The sequence below is a fragment of the Bufo gargarizans genome, chromosome 2 (assembly GCF_014858855.1).
Source record: "Bufo gargarizans isolate SCDJY-AF-19 chromosome 2, ASM1485885v1, whole genome shotgun sequence".
Lineage (NCBI taxonomy): Eukaryota > Metazoa > Chordata > Amphibia > Anura > Bufonidae > Bufo > Bufo gargarizans.
This window is the reverse complement of record NC_058081.1, coordinates 518,053,272-518,077,477: the sequence shown is the minus strand read 5'-3', so window position 1 is coordinate 518,077,477 and position 24,206 is coordinate 518,053,272. Positions and strand designations below refer to the sequence as shown.

At 43.3% G+C, this 24,206-nt stretch overlaps 1 protein-coding gene across 3 annotated transcripts in view; it reads right to left on the bottom strand.

The window, feature by feature from the left end:
* Positions 1–1,061: 1,061 nt before the first annotated feature.
* Positions 1,062–24,206, bottom strand: part of ADA2 (adenosine deaminase 2) — a 66,147-nt gene continuing 43,002 nt past the window's right edge. Inside the window, exons 1-10 of one of the 3 annotated variants that reach the window (XM_044281359.1) lie at positions 16,964–17,106; positions 15,692–15,997; positions 12,443–12,668; positions 11,351–11,561; positions 11,109–11,236; positions 10,767–10,857; positions 10,443–10,551; positions 9,860–10,017; positions 9,558–9,760; positions 1,062–1,872 (exon numbers count right to left, since the gene is read on the bottom strand). In XM_044281359.1, coding sequence (XP_044137294.1) covers positions 1,761–1,872; positions 9,558–9,760; positions 9,860–10,017; positions 10,443–10,551; positions 10,767–10,857; positions 11,109–11,236; positions 11,351–11,561; positions 12,443–12,668; positions 15,692–15,983 — 1,530 coding nt within the window. In that variant the 5' untranslated portion in view covers positions 15,984–15,997; positions 16,964–17,106 and the 3' untranslated portion in view covers positions 1,062–1,760. Of the gene's footprint in view, positions 1,873–9,557; positions 9,761–9,859; positions 10,018–10,442; positions 10,552–10,766; positions 10,858–11,108; positions 11,237–11,350; positions 11,562–12,442; positions 12,669–15,691; positions 15,998–16,958; positions 17,107–24,206 lie in introns of those variants that run through there. The other 2 variants (XM_044281360.1, XM_044281358.1) reach the window with 2 other exon arrangements.

The following is a 24,206-nucleotide window of genomic DNA, read 5'->3' as shown; positions in this document are numbered from 1 at the left end:
GAGATGCCACACAGTGGTGAAAATGGCCTTGTCCCAACTTTTTTGGGATTTGTTGACACCGTGAAATTCTGATTCAACATATTTTTCCCTTAAAATGGTACATTTTCTCAGTTTAAACTTTTGTTCCGTGATTTATGTTCTATTCTGAATAAAATATTAGAAGTTGGCACCTCCACATCATTGCATTCAGTTTTTATTCACGATTTGTATAGTGTCCCCTTTTTGGGAATCCGGTTTGTATAATACTGAGAAGAGGGAGAGTAGGAGGGGAGGGACTGTGGCCACTGCGCCACCAATGAATATAGTTTATGCCTGAATACAAATGTAGGCTGCGGGTGCCGGCCATATCACATACCTGGCCTCTTTGACTGTGTGCTGCGATACTTCGGATTTAACCCCTTTATGCCTGAATACAAACGTAGGCTGTGGGTGCCGGCCATATCCCGCACCCGGCCTCTATGACTGCGCGCTGCGATCTGCCGCATCTAACCCCTCAGGGGTTAATTGCGGGGGATCGCAGCGCGCAGTAATAGAGGCCGGGTATGGAAAATGGCCGGCACCCGCAGCCTACGTTTGTATTCAGGCATAAACTATATTCATATGTGGCGCGGTAGCCACAGTCCCTCCCCTCCTCTCTGTCCTCATTGGTGGCCAGCGGCAGCCGTACACAGTGGGGAGGGAGGGATTCCCTTCTTCTCCTCTGTGCCTGCTCAGGATAACATGGTGCGTGCCGAGAGCGGCACGTGCCATGTTGTCTCAGTGATAGCACTGAGAGCACTGAGTGACAGCAGCGCAGCCTAGTATCGGTAAATAACAAATCAAGGTATCGAAAAGATCTGGGTACAAAGGTAGTCGTTTAAAACAGGAGGAAAAGACACAGTAGGAAGGAGGTCTTAGTAATATTTTGTAGAGCATATTCATTACATGTTTTTGATGTGCTTCTTTCCCTGGGCAGTCAGTTTATTCCATATCTGGTCTTTTGAGGTTAGTTGTATTTTTGTTTTTCAGATGATGAAAATGAAGCAGGACTCCGCAGTGAAGACTGAAGCATGGCCACTCTCTTGTGCGTATGATCAGGATCATTTATTAAAACACATTTCAATCCTGTACAAAAGAACATATTCACCCCCAAGTGTCCCTGCTCCACAACAACTTACAATCTAGTCCCCATAGACACAGACTATGGCTTATTCATCTACCATTATGGACTATGGGAAAAAGAAACACCATTCAAACAGCATCCTTATGGGAGATGAAATACATTAACCGGGAATCAAACTCCTGTGAACTGCTTGTAAGGCAGCTATGCCTGCCATAATACCACCAAGTACCTAATGGTGCCTTGCCCAATCTTACAGGTTCAGCATTGCATGCTACCAGTTCTAACCCTTGTCTCAGGTACCATACTGTTAAGCCAGGACTGGGGGTGGGGGCAATTTTGTTTTTTCTGCGGGGTCTTCCCTGTCGATGTAGTGCGGGCATCCAGTATTACCTAGTAGAATGGCTTCATCTTATGTATCGTCACCACGCTCTTTGCCCTTTCTTCCATCTTTCTGCTCCCACTTTCTGTACACCGTTCTCTCGCTAACATGTCCTCATTCACACACATTCACTCCTTCTGCCATGTTGAGTATTGTGTACAGAATTTTTTTTGTATATTTTTTTTTTACTCCTTCTCTTGGATAAAAACGTTTCATTGTCCTGCAGATTGACAGTAGTGACGCTGTATTAGAAAATCGCACATTGCAAAACATTGCGTTCTACAGTTGCTCCTCCCAGGTCTTCTTGATTAGATCTTCTACAAATTTATCCCACTTCTTTTGCCAGACATCCATCAATCTGGCCTTCCCCTCTGGAGACAAAGAGCTGAACCTGAAATAGATAGTAGTAGATGTCAGCAGGATGATCTCAGTGATGAGGATGCAAGTACTAAAGAGGGTTCCTGATTGACTGTGTCCCCTGGATTGTGGGAACCAGCACAGAGCTTCCCAATTCTACAGGCATCTTAACATTACCAATCAAGGAAGCATCACAACTGCAGGGTGAAAACTGGGTCAAAATTTTGTTTTATTAACTCCTTGAGTACCAGCACGATACAGGTATAACGGAAGTAGAGGTTTTATATCAGGCGGGTCTCTGTTTCAAACAGCAGAGGCCCGGGTCTAATGTCTGCGACCCAGAGAATGATAGGCAGAGGTCAGTTTTACTGCATAGGGAACGCTATAGAGGCAAAATCTGTAAAGCTGTGGTGGAATTGTGTTTTTCCAATTCCTCTCCATTTAAAAAAAAAATTCCCGCTTTGGGAAATGGGGCTTTGGCATTCAACTTGAAGGGCTTAAACCTTTTAACATATGTCGCCTCTTTCTCCTCTTTCCTCCCGGATATGCAAATTAAGATCTTTAAGTCTTACCTGGGAAGTTTTATATTTCCGGGCTAACAGTATTAATGACCTGTCCTCAGGATAGGTCATCAATATCAGACTGGTGGGATCCAACAGCTGGCCCCCCCGCTGATCAGATGTTACCACCAGCCGCTGGCTCCGGAGCTAACACTGAGAACAGAGCTGGGAGAACAGCTCCGTTCAAAGTGTAGTGGCCCTACCGGGTTACTGCAGCTCAGCTCCTATTTCTATTTTTCCATTACACCCAGCTGCTGCCAAACTCTCTGTTGTCCACAATACAGCAATCTGTATCCGAGGAAGGCCTTGACGGCCAAAATGTTATTATTAGGATTGCCTAATTAAGGATCAAATTAAGCATCATACACCCCATAACATTGAAATTTCAACATCAGTAAAGAAAAATCATGGAATTATGGAAATCACAGGATTTGAGGGACATGCTAATGATATCCAAATCATAAAAATGGAAACAAACATCTCTATTAATTCAGTATCGAGTATGTGACAAAAGGCACGCATTTACATGCCTTGGCGTGCTATCATTGAGGTTATTAATGGTTGTTTAAGGAATGTTCTGCCACGCTGAATACACTTGGGTATGTAGATTATCAAGATCCACTGTTAGCAGCTCTCAGAAATTCCCGTCCAATTACATCCATGATTTTCTTGATGGGCGACAAGTCTGGAGATGCTGCTGGCCATGGTAGCTCGTTTAGGCCAGACAGGCTGTTCACAGTAACACCAAATCAATGTAACGCTGAGCTGTTATTGTACCTGGAATGAACACTAGAGCAGTCCGGCTATTGTACGTTATGCCACCTCATATCATAATCCCGGGAGTAGGACCAGTGTGACGTTCCCTTGTGAAGGCCTCTTCATGGCGTTGCCCACGTGTTCTCTAGATCAATCTCTGGATATCATTGTGTCCAAGACTAAAGTGGGACTCATTACTGAGGAGGATAGACCTCCATTGTAGGCCCAATTGCTATCTTGCTGTGCACTATGATAGCTTTGAGAGTGTTGGCATAAGGTAATTGAACACCTGTAGCTAGACGTCTGGGTCATGGCCCAGTGTCGTGCAAACACCTTCTGATGGTTTGTGTAGATACTGCTTGCAGCCTTAGGCTTGGGATCTGATGGCCAATTTAACTTTGTAATACAGGATGGATCACTACGCTCCATCCTTTTAATAAGATGATCCATCTGAGCAAAGGTTCACCTTTGCGTACCTCTTGCTGTCATTCCAGTTCATCGTTGTTCTCCCAACCACAGGGACACGCAGCATTGAACAGTGCTGACATCCCTGGCTAGGAGCACAGTGATCTGCTGGAGTGATAAACGAAGATCTCTGAGTTCAAGGATTCTGTTGTCTCAGTTTGCGACCAGTGGCAATAACTGGCATATGGACAAACAGGAGACATCAATCTTCAACATGACGATCTGATTTTTGAGATTTTATGTGGCTAAAAATTTTTTGCATTTTGTCTGTAATTTATGTCCCTCCCACATTCCACAAATTGGAGCTAGGTGCTTGAAAATTGGAGCACCTGCAGATCTCAGGACGTCTGCTTCTTCCTCGATATGCATAACCTTACGGTTGCAATTTCAGTGTTGAGGAGTGTATTCTGACGTGCACTGCTCTTCTTTATGCATATAACCATTTGTGACCCCTCTGCTGTCGTCAGCCCGACTATATACAGCTGCCCTCAGTAAAGCCATGCCGTTTGATGTCCAACAAGTGTTTAATTATCCTCTTTTTCAGGAGTTTCCATTATTTTTACCACTGGTTATCGGCTGTAGTTTGGAACAATATTGGCAACTCTTCAGTCATCAGGAAGAGAATAATAAGAGGTGCAGCAATCACAGATATATTTTTAAATGAGAAAGTTCACCTAACACTGGAAAGAACTCTTAAGGTGCCTTCACACAGATTTTGTTGTAGCAAATGTCTGCAAATAAAAATTAGTTCCATTAAAGGGGTCATCCAACCTCTATAATGCCCCCCAAATGCCCAGGCCCCTCACCTGGGTCACTTCTGATGCCCGCACAGCCTCCGCTGCATCTCCCCGTCGCACGGATCAAAACATCCTGCAACGCTGGGGAGGAAGATTTGGTATGGGGGGTTAGCCAATAGCAGGCCGCAATGGGATCTAGCCTCCCTATCGTCACCCACGATGCTAGGGAGGCTCATTCCTGCCGTGGCCTGCTATTGGCTGCAAAATCCCCCCCCCGCCAGATGTTTTGATCCACAGCAAAAATGCAGCATTTTTGCAAAAAAATGTCTGAAATCACCCTTATACTTCTTTTCTTTTACCATAATACTTCTTTAGTAAACTATAAGGCCCCTTTCACACGGGCGAGTATTCCGCGAGGGTGCAATACGTGAGGTAAACGCATTGCACCCGCACTGAATCCGGACCCATTAATTTCTATGGGGCCGTGCACATGAGCGTTGGTTTTCACTCATCACTTCTGCGTTGCGTGTAAATCGCAGCATGCTCTATATTGTGCGATTTCCACGCAACGCAGGCCTCATAGAAGTGAATGGGGCTGCGTGAAAATCACAAGCATCTGCAAGCCAGTTTGGATGCGGTGTGGTTTTCATGCACGGTTGCTAGGAGACGATCGGGATGGGGACCCGATCATTTTATTATTTTCCCTTATAACATGGTTATAAGGGAAAATAATAGCATTCTGAATACAGAATGCATAGTACAATTGTGCTGGAGGGGTTAAAAAAATAAAAAATAATTTAACTCACCTTAATCCACTTGCTCGTGCAGCCCGGCATCTCTTCTGTCTTCTTCTTTGCTGATTGCAGAAAAAGGACCTGTGGTGACGTCATTCCGGTCATCACATACTCCATCACATGATCCATTACCATGGTAAAAGATCATGTGATGGACAATGTGATGACTGGAGTGACGTCACCACAGGTCCTTTTCCTGCAATCAGCAAAGAAGAAGACAGATGAGATGCCGGGCTGCGCGAGCAAGTGGATTAAGGTGAGTTAAATTATTTGTTATTTTTTTTAACCCCCCCAGCACTATTGTACGATGCATTCTGTATTCAGAATGCTATTATTTTCCCTTATAACCATCTTATAAGGGAAAATAATACAATCTACAGAACACCGATCGCAAACCCGAACTTCTGTGAAGAAGTTCGGGTTTGGGTACCAAAAATGCCAATTTTTCTCACGCGTGTGCAAAACGCATTACAATGCACCCGCCTCTTATCCGGGCCAAAAATATGACGCCGTGTGAAAGAGGCTTAAGGGTTTCCTCTTCTAATTTGACAGATCATGCTGTGTACACATCATTTCCCCCATTGGCTTGTCTATTGTATTTGCAAATAGAAGGTTAAACAGTACCACCAAAAACACTTGTAAGAAACACTATGAAAAATATTTGCGCTCAGGGCATTTTAACAAGTGTTACAAATACTCATTGAAGGGAATCTGTTAGCAGTTTTGACCTGGCTAAACGGCTTAGGCTACTTTCATAGTTTTGGCTTTCCGTTTGTGAGATCCGTTCAGGGCTCTCACAAGCGGTCCAAAACGGATCAGTTTTGCCCTAATGCATTCTGAATGGAAAAAGATCTGCTCAGAATGCATCAGTTTGCCTCCGTTCCGTCTCCATACTCTGGAGGCGTACACCATACACTGTCAGCCATGTGGTGCGGAGCAAGAGGGATCAATAGAAAATGGATCCGTCCCACATGGATTTAGAAGACATAATACAACCAGATCCGTTCATGACGGATACATGCGGTTGTATTATTGTAATGGAAGCTTTTTTGCAGCTCCATGACGGATCCGCAAAAAACGCTAATGTGAAAGTAGTCTTACAGTACTAGGTAGGGGCTGGGGAGAGCACACAATGTACAAATGTATCTTTTGTCGAGTCATATTACCAGTAGTAGAGCAAATATTAACTTTTGTTCTGCCAGATTCTGCATAAACAGGATTGTGTTACCTATAATTGTTTACTGTTAAAACCAGTTGATGACACAGATCCCTTATTTCTAATTTTATTTTTATTTTCTGATGGTAGATTTCTTTTTTGTTTACTGTTAAAACCATCATGCCTGAACTATTGTTAAAGTATAACTGCCATTTACATTTTTTGTTAAATGTGTAGGGCAAGTGATACTGATTATTTTTTTTATATCCTTTTTTGTTTGTTGATTTAGCACTTTTTGGTACCAAAACTCCTCCTGAAGTTTTCCCGAAGACTCTCCTCGCTCACTATTTATGCTCTCCCTCATATGGAGGAGATTTATGAAACTGGTGTAAACTAGAACTGGCTTAGTTGCCCCATAGCAAACAATCAGATTCCACCTTTCACTTTTCACAGCTCCTTTGGAAAAATGAAAGGTGGAATCTGATTGGTTGCTATGGGCAAATAAGCCAGTTTTAATTTACACCAGTTTGATAAATGACCCCAATAGTATTTTTGGCCAGTTTTAGCCATATATGAGGAAGGCAGGGAGGACTGCAGCTGTGAGCGAGGAGGGTCTTCACTGTTCACAGTACTTCTCTGCACTGAACAGTGAAGATGGGTAACTCACTGCTAAAAGACAACTTCTGTGGCAGCTTTCTCATGAAAAAGCTCAAGATCAATAAATAAAGTATATTGCAAAAAAAATAAAATCAGGGCAGATACACTTTAACAGCATTTAGAGATACAGCAGCCACCATGAGCCATAGACACAATAGTCTGGAGAGGAATAAGGCTAGGGCTACATGCCGATTTTAGGTGTAAAAGGTGTTGTGTGACCTAGGATCTCGGCGTAGCAGTGCAGCCATAGAAAGGAATGACTCGCATGTTTGCCGCCACCCAGAAAAAAAACAACCCTGGATTTTTTGCAATTCTGGGGCCACGGTCGCTGAAAAAAAGTAAGTTGCACTGCCACACTATTTATTTCTATGGTTGCACTGCTATACTGTGATACTTGGTCATGAGGCAGATGTCGCACCCAAGATCGCTGTGTAGCCCTAGTCTTATTGACTTCTATGACAGAGTTTTCAAGGCATGCTCTATGACCTGTGCAGGGGTCAGGAGGGAGTAGATAAGCTGTGATATCACCTATTGTGAATGGTGGATTCTGTGCTATCTATACTGAGGTGGTATTTGTCATTGCAATCCTGTCTGTGATGATAAGGAGATGACTTCTGAAAAGTGATCTATACAGACCAAGAAATGGAGCTGATTATTAGGTGAAAATCGCAGTATTATAGAATTGTGTAATTATACAGTGAGGAACAGAAGTATTTGAACACCCTGCAATTTTGCAAGTTCTCCCACTTAGAAATTATGGAGGGGTCTGAAATTCACTTTGTAGGTGCATTCCCACTATGAGAGACAGAATAAAAATAAATAAATAAATCAGGAAATCACATTGTATGATTTTTAAATAATTTATTTCTCTTGCACTGCTGAACATAAGTATTTGAAAACCTGAGAAACAGCAAGAATTCTGGCTCTCAAAGACCTGTTACTGTGCCTTTAAAAAGTCCGCCTCTACTCCACTCATTAATCTAACTTAGAAGCACCTTTCTGAGCTCTTTAAAGGCACCTATCCACCCCACATTCAGTCAGACGCCAACTACTACCATGGGCAAGACCAAAGAGCTGTCAAAAGACAACAGAGTCATAATTGTGGACCTCCACAAGGCTGGAAAGGGCTACGGGGCAATTGTCAAGCAGCTTGGTGAAACTAGGAGCAATTGTTAGAAAACGGAAGAGGCTAAAGACGACAGTCAGTCTCCCTCGGACTGGGACTTCATGCAAGATCTCACCTCGTGGGGTATCACTGATGATAAGAAAGGTGGGGAATCAGCCCAGAACTACAAGGGAGGAGCTGGTCAATGACATGAAGAGAGCTGGGACCACAGTTTCAAAGGTCACTGTCGGTAGAACACTACGCCGTCATGGTTTCAAATCATGCATTGCACGGAAGGTTCCCCTGCTCAAGTCATCACATGTTCAGGCTCGTCTGAAGTTTGCCAATGACCATCTGGATGATCCAGAGGAGGCATAGGAGAAAGTCATGTGGTCAGACGAGACCAAAGTAGAACTTTTTGGTCTAAACTTCACTCGTCGTGTTTGGAGGAAAAAGAAGGATGAGTTGCATCCCAAGAACACCATCCTTACTGTGAAGCATGGGGTACTAACATCATGCTTTGGGGGTGCTTTTCTGCGAAGGGGACAGGACGACTGCACTGTATTAAGGAGAGGATGAATGGGGCCATTCTGAGTAACAACCTCTTTCCCTCAGTCAGAGCATTGAAGATGGGTTGTGGCTGGGTCTTCCAACATGACAACGACCCGAAGCACACAGCCAGGATAACCGAGGAGTGGCTCCGTAAGAAGCATATCAAGGTTCTGGAGAGGCCTAGCCAGTCTCCAAACCTAAATCCAATAGAACTTCTTTGGAGGAAGCTGAAACTCTGTGTTGCTCAGCGATAGCCCCAAAACCTGACAGATCTAGAGGAGATCTGTGTGGAGGAGTGGGCCATAATCCCTGTTGCAGTGTGTGCAAACCTGGTCAAGAACTACAGGAAACGTTTGACCTCTGTAATTGCAAACAAAGGCTTCTGTACCAAATATTAACACTGATTTTCTCAGGTGTGCAAATACTTATGTTCAGCAGTGCAAGACAAATAAGTACTTTAAAAATCATACAATGTGATTTCCTGAACTTTTTTTTAAAAATTCTGTATCAGAGTGGGAATGCACCTACAATGTGAATTTCAGACCCCTCCATGATTTCTAAGTGGGAGAACTTGCGAAATCGCAGGGTGTTCATAAAAACTTGATTTAAACAGTAGGTTATTTTCTAATGACACCTTCACACATGCACTGTGAAGTTAGATCTGCTCTCTGCATTAACCCCTTCTGCTCTGATTGACAATTCTAGCAGTCTCCGTGTTGGATACTACAGCTGTCACTCAGAGAGGGCGTTAAAGGGGCTGTGATTCTCTGCCTCCAGTACACTTGCAACAGCAGAACCTAGCAAAATAAAAGTTCATATTTAAACTTCTCCTGATGACAAAAGCTCCACAAATTTGTACTGCTCTCCCCAGCCCCTACCTAGTGCAGTCAACAGTTTAGCACAGTCAAACCTGCCGACAAATGTGTACGTCACTTACGTGATTGAATTGACCACCAGCTGTTTGAGAGTCTTCAGATCAGCATTAAGACCCCCAATTCCCATGAACACCTCATAGAAGTCATATGACAATCCTTGGGCTCCAAAAATGGATGGGTCGTCTGAGCTGATAACTAGAGGATGATTGTTGGCCAGGAGAGCAGCTGCTGGGTGATTGCGTAGGTCAGACACTAAGAGCAGGACCTGCAGGTAAGAAGCAAAGGTCAGAAAAGGAAGGAGGGGGGGGAAGGGGTGATGACCTGCTGGGTCACATACACTCAAGATGGCAGCGCCACAACTGACCTGATTGGAAACTGGACAGATTTCTAAAGGGACATTCATCTTCAGAGACATTTCCCGGGCCATGGGGTGTTTGAGGAGTGCATATCCATGACCAATCCTGGAAGTGTTCAGTAACAGGGCATCCAGCACATTTTCATCTACATCCATACCTTGCCAACCTAAAAATATAAGACATAAAGTAAGACAAATGATAAGATCAAAGAAGGACAGAAAGCTGTACTTTAAATATAACAACTGCACATTGAAAATCTAAAATATTACACCATGTGGCGTCCTAGAATATTGCCTGCAATAGCAAAGGGACACCAATAGGCGATGGTACAATGTATTTCCATCTCTGTGTAGTAAATTATTTCAGCTCCCAATGTGCCAATATATGTTCTCTATGCACGTATTTGGGAGGTACTGTGCTGTGCCTCTTGGTTCATGCCACTCTTCCTTTAATAATCCCCACTCCTTATTGGGACTATAGTATCACTTTTTTAGGCAGCTTTTCCTCTGACAAAATCTGTAAGTTATGAAGGACACTTTTTTGCCTAGGATGGCAGGTGGCTGTCATGATGCCATATCCTCACTTACTTACTAGTCTCTCCAGCATGGAAAAAATATGGCAGGTTAACTCCCATCGTGCTAGGGATGCTGAGGGCTTCTCGCAGTTGGAACAGTGAGTGACCGGCATCTTCTTGACCAACCTTAAAAAGATAAATACTTTCACTGATAGCTGTTAGGGCTCAGCGCAGACGAGCCCTTAGTTCTTGGATTTCCCTAGGGTACAGTGCAGGGAAGTAAGGTAACAACACAAACCCATCGGGTCAAACACTGCATTGCATATGAATATGCTCCCCTACCCCCTTTTAATACGCGTCAACCCCTCTATGATCAACACACTGTTTAAGTCAGTTATTACCAAGTCAAAGCCAGCCATGGTGTCAGGGAACTGAGACATGAGTTGTATTGCGAAATGAACAGCTTCTTTCACTGCAGAAAGTTCTTCATGCCTGGAGGAGAAGAGAAGGCACAGGATGGGTATTTTGTAAACTTCCATATTGAAAGTTCATTTAAAGGGGACGTTCAGTTGTACGATTTGCATTCCATTAATTCTACCTTTTCTCAATGCAGTGACGTACTTACAAGAATGATGAGAAACTGCTATTTGGCCCATGGTGAGTGGTCACACATGAGATATTAGACAATGCTGCAATACATGGACTCTTTTCAGTTTGATTATTTGGTTAGATGTGATATTTACCTGTGTACTGTATAAATGATCTTTAATCCTAAGAAATCTGGATGGTCTTCTTTGAACTGATTGGCAATATCTCTGTAAGTAGCCACTAACCAGGCGCGATCATGGGTTGTGCCATCCAGTTCATATACCTAGGGGGAACAGTTGGATGCAATCTATTAGGCATATTTAATTAGGTCCTACCATCACCCAGAGTGTTCTGTAATAGTATTGGATCGTTATAGTAAATCCATCATTGAACTCACCGGGGGGAGCATTGCCCTCAGCTCAACGTACTGGATGTTGTCTTGATAAAGCTCATTGAGACCCTCATAGATATACTGCTTGAAGACAGGGGCATATAGGATGAGGCCAGCACCAGCAATAAAAGCCCCCTCAAACCGTCGCCATATTATGTCTTGGGAAGGGTAGTCCAGCTCTGGGGTATCCGTAAGCAATGTCAGGTTGCGTATCAGACTGAAATAAAACAAAGAAATGTACAGGCACCTGCTGTAGTGATACTGACTGCAGCACCCAGATGATCAGAGCATTCCTTGCCCCTGACCTTCTCCCTCTGAAATAAACAAAAATCCTGAATAAATATAAGTTTTGGAGTCCTCTTCTCTGAAGAGGTTTTCCAGGCTTCCCATATTGATGACCTATCCTCAGGACCCGCACCGATCATTTGTTCCTTGCATCCTCCTGAAACCTTTAAGTGAATAGGAGCTGAGTTGCAGTAACCTGACATGGCCACTTTAAATGGAGGGTTCAGGAAACGGCAGATTGGTGGGGGTGTTGGAACCCCACCAATCTGATATTGAAGACCTATCCAGGGAAGGGGGAGATCTGGGTAACAACCAGTATGGCTACCATTAAAACTCAAATTGGAGTTGTTACCCAGCATTTCTGAATGGCACCAATACATTTCCTGCTTTGATATTGGAGTCTGGAAAGGTTGGGGGACTAATATGTGAAAGTTGCGCTGCATCTATATAGTCACCCAGCTTTCCCAGAAAGAGATAAGAGAAAAGGTTAAATGTAATAGAATTTATATTTTTGACAATTTTTAACTGTTAAGGGCTAGTTCACACTTAGTCAAACGGTTAAGAGAGGGTTTCTGCCAAGGTTTTTGAATTTGAATGCAGCGAGAAGATACCTGCCGAGGTTTTCAGATATGTCCGTTCTTGGCGCAGTTGTTGAAGATAAACCACGGCCGCATGAACAGCAATGGGAGGTGCTTTATTGTGTGATTGCCTCAAGTTTTTTTTTTATAAATCCGTATAAATCTGTGCCGAATTGTGTGAACCAAAGCCTCTATGTGAACTATCTCTAACTGTAAATTCTCTTTAAGTACTGACCTTCTGTCGAACTCTGTGACGTCCCCCAGCTTTTTTCTGTATGTCTCTAGAAGAATCCATTCTGAACAACCACGTGGCAGCATCCCCAAGGAGTCTGGCTTGGAAAATGTGAATCTGACATCCGCAGTGTTTGTAAAGCAGACGTAACAGTCTGGGAGATAGGAGGCGTTTTTCACCAGCCAATCTACACTCAGGATTGCAAAGTCATGTAAGTGTAGAGCGCCCCCTGTGGGTAGCAGAGTAAGATTATTAATCATTTGCACCTGTGTATTCTGCATCCAATGTATGTGCATCTCATTACCAATTTCACAAGAAATATGTAGAAACTATTTAATAACACATCATACTTAAAGTATAACTGTCATTTTTTTTATTTATTTTTTTGAGTATTGGATTAATATCACCTTTGTGGCCCTATTTCAACTTTTCACTGTGTATTCAATTACCCCTTAATTCCACATTTTTGTCTACTTTTACCTCTGCTTAAAATAGGGTTGCTATGCAGGGTCCGTCTATGTGTTGAAGGACGGAGGACGCAGAAGCACGCTGCGTGCAAGGTCAGATTACAGACAGCCAGGGACTGTAAGTAAATGATTAAAGCCAGGTCCTCCCCAGCAGCTGATAACAGTGCCTGGGCTGTGTGCACTTCTCCTTGTCCCTGCGCTTGGCAGACGCTCCCTCACTCAGCAGAGCTGGAGGATGCAGAGTTGGAGCAGCACAGACCAGGAAAGGGAGATCTGCCGTCTGCTCCGTGTATAAATGAAAGCAACATGTGGTAAGAGGACCCCTTTGTGCTGCAGGAGATTAACCTTTTAGGGGGGAGGGCTCTGGTTACTGACACTTTTGGGGGGCTATTGTTACTGGCTAGTGAGTGCAGGCGGGATTAGCCTCATGGTGAGGGCAGTGGCGGCCATCTTAACTGAATAGTGAAATTGCAGTTTTATGCAGACTGGTAGCTAAGGGCTGAATCTTATTAAATATGGGGTAAGTCAGTCTAATAGTAACTGATTCTGGAATATCATGTTATTAGTAACTACATATATGAAAATTGAAATTAGGGTCTAAGTGTGACAGTTATCCTTTAAAATAGGCTTTGTTCACATGTCTGTTATTTGATCAGTTATTTCCATAAGTTTGTGTGAGCCAAAACCAGGAGTGGAGGCTACACAGAGATAAGGTATAATGGAAAGATCTGCACCTCTTCTGTGTTTTTGACCTGCACCTGGTTTTGGCTTACAATAACTGATGGACATAACTGATCAAATAACTGATGTGTGAACAAGGCCTACACTTTCAGAAACCATGCCCTGCTATATGTGTATACATGAGTGGTATCACTATGTCTGACCAGTGGTCCCTCCAGTTACAATGTTAATTCCAGGAGGTCTATTATATGTTGAAACCATTGTAACTTGAGTAATTTGTTCCAAAGCCCCACAATTTCATTCAAGATAAAAGAAAATGAAGATTTAAGACAAATAAGCAGATAACTAATAAGACAGATAAAACTAGTCCTTACATATAACAGGCAGGAATAGCTGCCAACTAGCAACTAATACAACTATTTTACCAAAGAAGTGGTTGGATCTGAGTCTGAGCCATTGTATGGTAAGTCTGGTTTCAACTTATGATGGGTAAGAAAAGACCATTGTATGTTGAAAAATAGTATCCTGCAGATTTTGCTCACTAGCTCCCTCACACTCTCTCGGAAGCACCAAATACGACATTATAAAACATTCTGAGTGGTATAGATGTGAATAAAGCACTTACAGACCCCCCCATTTTCTCTATAGACTTCCATTGGTATATGTAATCTGATCTTTAAGTTAGCTAGCAACCTGTCTTAGCCTCACGAGACAGATTTATCACAGAATTTAGAGAGAAAGTTAGAGGGAATTTGTCACCAGGAAATTTATTGTTAAACCGGATGCAATGCCTTGTAGGGCTAGCTCAACTAAATGTAATGTTACCTTCACTTAGCATTCCGTTACTTAATTGTGAAAAAAATGCATTTTTTGCCAATCAATATGCAAATGAGGACTTAAGTGCACTGAGAGCAGTCCCAAAACACTATGTACACCCTGGCTCCACCCACTTTCTCTGCAAGCCCCTCCCTCTCCTTCTTGATTGGAGAACCAGGCTCCTGCATAGTCATCTTGCCTGAATCTGTCAATCAAGAAGGAGAGGGAGGAGCTGGCAGAAGGAGAAAAGTGCACAGGGTGGCTTTGGCCCACCCTTGGTGCACTTAACTGCTCATTTGCATATGGATCAAAAGTACTTTTCCCCCCAAATGAAACAACAAATCACTAAGTAAAATTCATTCATCTGAACCAGCCCTACAAGACATTGGGACAGATTTACTAATCCTGTAAATGGCATAAGCTTAGACAGGGTGTCTAGACTTACACCAGATTTATCACAAGGGCACAGGATGGATGATAAATCTGGTTTAGGGATATGCACTTTTCTGTGCCTCTATACCATCTATTGTTTGGCTTACTTTGAGAATTTTACTCCAGAATATTGCAATTTTGGAGCAAAATAGTACATCTTAGGCCATGGCTCTTTCCAAACAAGTCAGATGAAATTGGAGAAGCCATAGTTGCTGCACGTTGTGCCAAATTACGTCAATTTGTGTCATTTTTAGACATTAGGTGCAGAAACATTAGTAAATCTAGGTCATTGTGCCTGATGTAACAGGGAATTTCGTGGTGACAAATTTCCTTTACGGACCCCTCACGGGCTGACTGACCAAGCAAATAGAAATGAACCATTTGTTGCCGAAAATTGCCTGATCATCACAGAAAGTGGTGATGCGTGATAGCTTGCCACATACAGATTCATTGTGTCTGGGCAGCAGATTCCTGGTTTCACAGGACGATCAGATACCCAGAAATTATGATTTTGGGTGCCATCTCAGCAATCCTTTCACCCGATAAATGAGTGTTTGACATTCATCAGATTTACACTGGTCAGTTATGAGAATCGTGCGTCTGTACGGACGTTCGTTTCCGATATCATAAAAAGGCCTTTAGTTTAGGAAAAGTGGGGGAATGAAAACAGCTGGTGACCAGAGAACAATGCTTTTTTTCTCTGATAAGATATATTACAAAGTTTCTTATATTCGGTTTTTACTATTGATTTATGCAAAGTTGTGTGAATGGCAACCACAGCAATTCATGTCCCCCAATAACGTGTAATGAATTTAGTAGATCCTGTGGGACAATACTCACAGAAGTCACTGCTCACCTTTAGGCATCTCTTGAAGTATACTGAACACTTTGCTCTGCTGGATGTGTACCCGGGCTTTGAAGAAGTGCATGCTGGGAGGAAAGATACCGCTTTTTATGGCTTGACTCACTTCTGCTACCTTAATCTTCATCAGGTTTTTATTGGCCTCCACTTCTCTATCCCCTAAGATGATGTTGCCCCCTGTTCTGAGGGAATTCTCCTGCTCCAGAAGAATGTTCCTGTCCTCCCATACAGGCAAACAGTAGCCAAGACCAACCAAGGAGAGAAGAAGGATCCAAAACTGCGACATCCTTTATCTTCTAGCTGGAGAGGAAATTAAATGGTGAGCAGTTTTTTCTTAATAACTACAATGTCCACTAATGCACTTCTTTTATTATAAACCACATTAGACACATTTGCATTATCTTGCTAATGGCCGCGTATTGCTAGGTCAACCCACAATCCCATGTTTATCCTACTGCCTGGTCGCACTACAATCCATGTAATTCATTTGTGTATGTGAAGCAACGCTGGTGGAGTGTTCAGATAATTCGCAGCATTTGCTGTGCGAGTGTATACAAGCTACTGTTACCTAATTATCAGTCATTTCAGGTTGGGGAGAGGTTGACTTAAGGGGTTCTTTTACATAGCCCAATGCAGGGCCATAATGAGCACAGATCGAAAGTCCATCGGACCTTGGTGGGGTGTTTAGATGGTTCAGTGATCACCAAACAAACGTTCCCAATTATCAGTCTTTATGATAGGTGAATGCGAAGTATAATTCCTTGTTATCAGGTAATACAGGCTGGTTAGATGTTGAATGTAGGACAGGGATATGTAAAAGTAGCCCTTCAGTCAACTTGTCTCCAGCCACTGATAATAGGGAACAGTAGCGTGCATGCTCTGTCGCAGCAAATACTGTACAGAGAATTATCCGATCACCCCTCCCGCAACACTTCACATGCACAAATGAATTACATGGACCATGGACATACAAATCGCAACAAGAGGTACAAGAAAATGTTTTAAGGCTTTTCTGTTTTTGACCACTAGAACACATTTTCACTAGTTAAAAAAAAACACGCTCTAAACCAAAAAAATCTTTAAACTACCAGGCCTATTATCTCTTTATATCTTTGCAACCTTGTCCCTCACTCCTCTGCCCACTTCTCTGATACTTTCCAAGCTAAACAGACTCAAGTAAACATCTGCAAAGAGATAGAGCAGTCACACAAAGAGCGAGGATGGCACACAAATCTGTATTACAATGCTATAGGAGTCCTACCTTACCCAGCGAGTCTTCTTGAGTGGGATAGCAGAGTTTATACCAGGGATTTAAGGCCAGACCAGCTGAGTCAGCACATGCCAAGTTTGCACACGAATGGCCGAGTTCTGTGTGTCAATGAAATGAGCCTGAAACTGCTGCCCATAGTCATACACTGCAGGGAACACTTCCTCTATCTGAGTACAAGGCGGCTACTATACTTTGTCTAATCTCAAATTGAGAAATTAAGACGGCACTACGGAAAGTCATAACATATTGGCCCAGATTCACTGTTGACTCTGAGTCTTGATTTTCTGACAAGGGGCGTTGTTTAGCTGGAAAGGAGTGCTGTACCAAAATGCAACTTTTTGAGTCAAAACGTGGCAAACATTTGTGTTGTAAAATCTGAACAAGAGTAACACAACCCAAATTTGTCTTAAACTGTTAGACAGTCTGTGGGTATTTCAGATTTATCATACAGCCTGAGTCTGTGATAATTATAGTGCATTTAAAGACTCCCTTTCAAGATGTCTATCCCATCTAACTAATTGTAAATCTAGGCCATTGTATCACATCTTCTCGAGGACCGGTCATAAAACACAATTAATTGCACCTAGAATTGTGAAGGCAACTAGAATATGGCTTCTGCTACAATTTGGTGCATTTTGGGTTTAAACCTATATGTGAGTCAAATGCAACAAAGGTGTGTGGCTTTTTCCCACGTTTAATGTATATGCATGATGGATACCTTCAACAGATGCCATATAGTGGCATCCTTCACCTTAGAATCCAATAATACAAAAGAAAACAGATCTGTTTATCAAATACTGTATTTTTCGGTCTATAAGACGTGTCAGACTATAAGACGCACCCAGGTTTAGATAACAGAAAATTAGAAAAAATATTTTCTACTTATTAAACCTTCCCTGGTGGTTTAATGAAGTGGATGGTCCCTTTATCAGACATTACACAACAGTTATAAAAATATGCACAGATAGGTATATATATTTATATATATATATATATATATATATACCTACCTATCTGTGCATATTTATATATATATACAGTACAGACCAAAAGTTTGGACACACCTTCTAATTCAAAGATTTTTCTTTATTTTTATGACTATGAAAATTGTAGATTCACACTTAAGGCATCAAAACTATGAATTAACACATGTGGAATTATATACATAACAAAAAAGTATGAAACAACCGAAAATATGTCATATTCTAGGTTCTTCAAAGTAGCCACCTTTTGCTTTGATTACTGCTTTGCACACTCTTGGCATTCTCTTGATGAGCTTCGAGAGGTAGTAACCTGAAATGTTCTTCCAACAGTCTTGAAGGAGTTCCCAGAGATGCTTAGCACTTGTTGGCCCTTTTGCCTTCACTCTGCGGTCCAGCTCACCCCAAACCATCTCGATTGGGTTCAGGTCCGGTGACTGTGGAGGCCAGGTCATCACTCTCCTTCATGGTCAAATAGCCCTTACACAGCCTGGAAGTGTGTTTGGGGTCATTGTCCTGTTGAAAAATAAATAATGGTCCAACTAAACGCAAACCGGATGGAATAGCATGCCGCTGCAAGATGCTGTGGTAGCCATGCTGGTTCAGTATGCCTTCAATTTAGAATAAATCCCCAACAGTGTCACCAGCAAATCACCCCCACACCATCACACCTCCTCCTCCATGCTTCACGGTGGGAACCAGGAATGTAGAGTCCATCCGTTCACCTTTTCTGCGTCGCACAAAGACACGGTGGTTGGAACCAAAGTTCTCAAATTTGGACTCATCAGACCAAAGCACAGATTTCCACTGGTCTAATGTCCATTCCTTGTGTTCTTTAGCCCAAACAAGTCTCTTCTGCTTGTTGCCTGTCCTTAGCAGTGGTTTCCTAGCAGATATTGTACCATGAAGGTCTCCTCTTAACAGTTGTTCTAGAGATGTGTCTGCTGCTAGAACTCTGTGTGGCATTGACCTGGTCTCTAATCTGAGCTGCTGTTAACCTGCGATTTCTGAGGCTGGTGACTCGGATGAACTTATCCTCCACAGCAGAGGTGACTCTTGGTCTTCCTTTCCTGGGGCGGTCCGCATGTGAGCCAGTTTCTTTGTAGCGCTTGATGGTTATTGTGACTGTACTTGGGGACACTTTTAAAGTTTTCCCAATTTTTCGGACTGACTGAACTTCATTTCTTAAAGTAATGATGGCCACTCGTTTTTCTTTACTTAGCTGCTTTTTTCTTGCCATAATACAAATCCTAACAGTCTATTCAGTAGGACTATCAGCTGTGTATCCACCTGACTTCTCCACAATGCAACTGATGGTCCCAACCCCATTTATAAGGCAAGAAATCCCACTTATTAAACCTGACAGGGCACACCTGTGAAGTGAAAACCATTTCAGGTGACTACCTCTTGACTACCTAGCTCATCAAGAGAATGCCAAGAGTGTGCAAAGCAGTAATCAAAGCAAAAGGTGGCTACTTTGAAGAACCTAGAATATGACATTTTCAGTTGTTTCACACTTTTTTGTTATGTATATAATTCCACATGTGTTAATTCATAGTTTTGATGCCTTCAGTGTGAATCTACAATTTACAGTCATGAAAATAAAGAAAACTCTTTGAATGAGAAGGTGTGTCCAAACTTTTGGTCTGTACTGTATATATATATTATTATATCAATTTCCAAAGTAGGACAGCACTCCTTATATGTAGAAATCTGGGTGCCAGCGTTCAACCCTTGATCCTGGGTACATAAATATACAAGAAACCCACAGCACTCCTCTGTAAATGGTGAAAAAACAAGTGTATTTATTCACATATGTCACAGCAACGTTTCAGTCCCCTCATGGAACCTTTCTCAAGCCAAGTGAATTACAAAGTGCAAGTGCATATATTTATATATCCCATAATTTCCCAACATTTCTAGTGTTTTTTTGTTTTCTATAATATGCATTTTTTTTTGCAATTTTGGTGATTATTTATATTTTTTACTGTGTGGAAAGACTGCATCACACGGTAGGGGTCAACATGGGTCATATTGTCACATGATATTTTTAAATACAGCAACTCATCTTTATTATGAAAATCCTTGTGGTTTATTTACCAACAGTTGGTGGAAACGTGTACATATATATATATATATATATATATATATATATTTATTTTATGGTAATTTATGTAAAGCTCGAGAGGGGTTATATACAGTGATGCCTGAATTGATTGGTCAGGCTCTGTTGGTTCTGATCACTGTGTTGAAAGAAGCACAGCTGATCTGAACAAGAGCGTGATTGAGAAGGGTGTATTGCTATTTGCGATGCGTCCCTTCTTGATCCGGACCTTTATCTGGTGGCTGTAGAACTTTAAACTATGTATCTGTAGTTGCCCATTACTTTGCCCTCAAAGAGGGCGACCGCTGTTGGTGGGCAGATGATGAGTCATTAGAGGTGGAGCATGCGCAGTGAGAGGAGGACAACGCCGGAGTCTTGGCACGGTTTTCATGCGATCCACATATACTGACATAGTGATTACCTGACAATTTTTATGATCACGCCTCCCTCCCTGGATATACAGGTTTATATATTGATGATATGATCTTAATGGCCAAGCAGTCTTTAATATTTTCACATAGGCACTTTTGCACTTTATTGTTTATATACATGAATGCACATATATGAATTGTATTTGAATAGAATCATGTGGACACTGTATATAAATCATGGATTGTTTATATTGCTAAATTGTTCACTAATTAACCAATTATGGGATATATAAATATATGCACTTGCACTTTGTAATTCACTTGGCTTGAGAAAGGTTCCGTGAGGGGACTGAAATGTCGCTGTGACATGTGTGAATAAATACACTTCTTTTTTCACCATTTACAGAGGAGTGCCGTGGATTTCTTGTATATATTGTGGGGATTTGCTCTGGTAGACAGGAGATGCGGACGCAGTATAGAGGCAAAGACCAGTTTGTAATTCAAAAAACTTCAGTTTTTTATTCACACTTATGGCAACAAAGCAGTACGACAGTCCATTTGCAGTTTTAGTGTTCATTCACACCTAGACAGTTCATACAGCAACACAGTCTCTGTTATCCTAGGTGCTAGTTCACACCCGATCGACATTGCTCAGGACAGAGCAAACCTCCCAAACTCAGGCCTCCAGCCTAGCATACAGCTCAGATTCCAATCCAGCGATTGGCAGAGGTAATCACACTGCCAGCTGGGTTTTTTATAGGCCAGTCAAGACCCGGCCTGGAACCTGCGGAGTAGTCACCCACCCAGCACTTTGACTACTCCCGGATCAGCTATACAGCTATACTAAATAGCTAGGTTTCAAACAGCAATTGCTGCTGACACATGAAAACTGGCTCTTACTCCACCGAGGCCAGGAACCTCGGTGACACATACCTTTCATCAACGACGGACCCTTGCGCCTTCCTACATACCTCCCCCTTTGTTCAACCCTGAGTGGGTGAACACTTGCCAGACAGTGTACCCGGGACAGGGCATCCGCGTTTCCCTGCAAGCGGCCTGCCCTGTCTTCCACTGAGAACTTGAAGTTCTGTAATGACAAGAACCATCTGTTGATCCGAGCATTCCTCTCTTTGGCCTGGCTCATCCACTTGAGACAGTACAGCACTGAGGCCTACTTTGGATGCATCGGTCTGTTGTATAAACTCTCTCTCAAAGTCGGGCGTCGCGAAAACCAGGGACCCGCACAGGACCGACTTCAACGCGGAAAAAGCCTCTTCCGCCTGGTCATTCCAGCGGACCATCACGGACTTCCGTCCCTTCAAGAACCCTGTCAACGGAGCCGCTAAAGTGGCAAAATGGGGAACAAACCTCATTTAATAGCCCACTATTTCCAGGAACGACTTTACTTTCCTAGTGGTAAAACGTTGGGGCCAATTCAGAATCGCCTTTATTTAATTCACTTGGGGTCTGATAACTCCACGTCCAATGATGTACCCTAGGTATTTAGTCTCCTCTAACCCTATCGCACATTTTGTTGGGTTAGCGGTAAGTCCAGCCTTCTTAAGGGAGTCCACTATAGCCTGCACTTTGGGTAGATGACTTTCCCAGTCGGTACTGTGGATGACGATATCGTCCAAGTAAGCTGACGCGTACCGACGATGTGGACGAAGTACAATGTCCATGAGTCATTGGAACGTGACGGGAGCACCATGCAGACCAAAGGGTAAAACTTTATACTGATACAGCCCCTCAGGGGTGACAAAAGCAGTTTTCTCTTTGGCAGCCTCTGTTAAGGGCACCTGCCAGTAGTCCTTTGTGACGTCCAAAACAAAAAAATATCGGGCTTGTCCTAACCTCTCGATAAGCTTATCTACCTCGGGCATGGGATATGCATTGAACTTGGAGATTTCGTTTAGTTTGCGAAAAATGTTACAGAACCATAACATCCCATCCGGCTTGGGTATTAGGACTATCGGACTGGCCCATTCACTTTTGGACTCCTCAATGACGTGTAGTTGCAGCATTAGCTGCACTTCCTCCGCGATGGCTTCTCGCCAAGCCTTGGGTACCCGGCTCAGTGACAATGTCATGCTGGATTATGTAAGTGCGTACAGGAAGGTCCGAGAACACATCCGTGTTCCGACTAATGAACTCCCTGGCTTCCTGAGTCTGTTTAGAGGAGAGGCTGTCAGCAATTTTTACTGTGCCAACTGCTTCTCTTGCATCAGACTGAGGGGCCTGAACCTCTTTCTCCTAGAAAACCTGGCTGCGGGCTGTCTTCAGTAGAGGTCTGGTACACCTGCTCTGGCTTTCGCCGCCCTGGCTGGTGTACCTTGTAATTTACCTCTCCAACTTTCTTGAGTATCTCGTAGGGACCCTGCCACCTAGCTAGGAACTTACTGTCTACAGTTGGTACCAGAACCAAAACCCGATCACCCGGGTTAAAGTTCCAGACCCGAGTCTGCCGATTATAGACCCTACTCTGGGCTCGCTGCGCTGCCTCCATATGCTCCCTGACCAGAAGCAACACTGTCTCCATCCGTCCTTGCATCTGGGTGACGTCCTCAATAACACTTTTGTGCAATGTGGGTTGTTGTTTCCATGCTTTTTTGGCTATGTCCAGCAGACCACCAGGGTGTCTGCCATATAGCAGTTCGAAGGGCGAGAACCCAGTACAGGCCTGGGGCACCTCTCGCACTGCAAACATGAGGTAAGGCAGAAGAAGGTCCCAGTCCCTCGCATCCTTAGATACCACTCTTTTTAACATGTTTTTTAATGTTTGATTATATCTTTCTACCAGGCCATCCATTTGCGGATGATACACGGACGTCCGTAGCTGTTTTATGTGGAGCAACTTACAGAGTTCCCTCATGACCTTGGACATAAAAGGGGTCCCTTGGTCAGTCAGAACTTCTTTAGGTAGTCCCACTCGGGAAAACATCTCCCTTTAATCCTTGGCTATAAGTTTGGCTGATGTATGTTGCAGTGGCACCGCCTCCAGGTACCGATTGGTGTAGTCAAGGACGACCAAGATGTGCTGGTGCCCTCTAGCGGAGTTCGGTACTTGGCCTATGAGCTCCATAGCGATTCGCTCGAAGGAGACCTTGATAATCGGGAGAGGTACCAAGGGACTCCGGAAATGTGCATGAGGGCTATTTATCTGGCAGGTTGGGCAAGATTTACAAAACTCTTCTACCTCTCTGAACACACTTGGCCAGTAAAACCGCTGTAGAATCCGGTTCTGCATTTTCTGCCATCCCAAGTGACCCCCAAGAACATGTTGGTGGGCAATCTCCAATACGAGCTTGTGATACGCCTTGGGCTCCACCAGCTGTTCAACATGCTCACCCCGTAGTTGGTTTACCTGATACAGCATTTACTGCTGAATGACAAAATGGGGAAATATCGACTCGGCCCCAGGTTTTTGTGGTTCACCATCAATTATTACAAAATTCTCCCAGGCCCTGGTTAAGGCTGGGTCCTGGTGTTGTGCAGTTTCAAAATTTTCACCAGAGACATTGAGGTCTGCCAATTCAGGACCCGACGGCGAGTCCTCAGTGTCTCCTACCAACACACTCAGCGGGTTATCTCCCCATCTTCCACCGAAGTGGTGATCACCCCTACTGCAGGCCCTTTGGCCTTAGGTTCCCAGGGTTCTTCTGGCCCCCCGCCCGAGCCAGGCCACTCCTGCTGGAGTTACCCCTGACTCAGGGGCATCAACAACTCTCACAGCCGGCCACAGGGCCAGAAAGCCCGGAAAGTCTCTCCCTATTATTTGTTCATA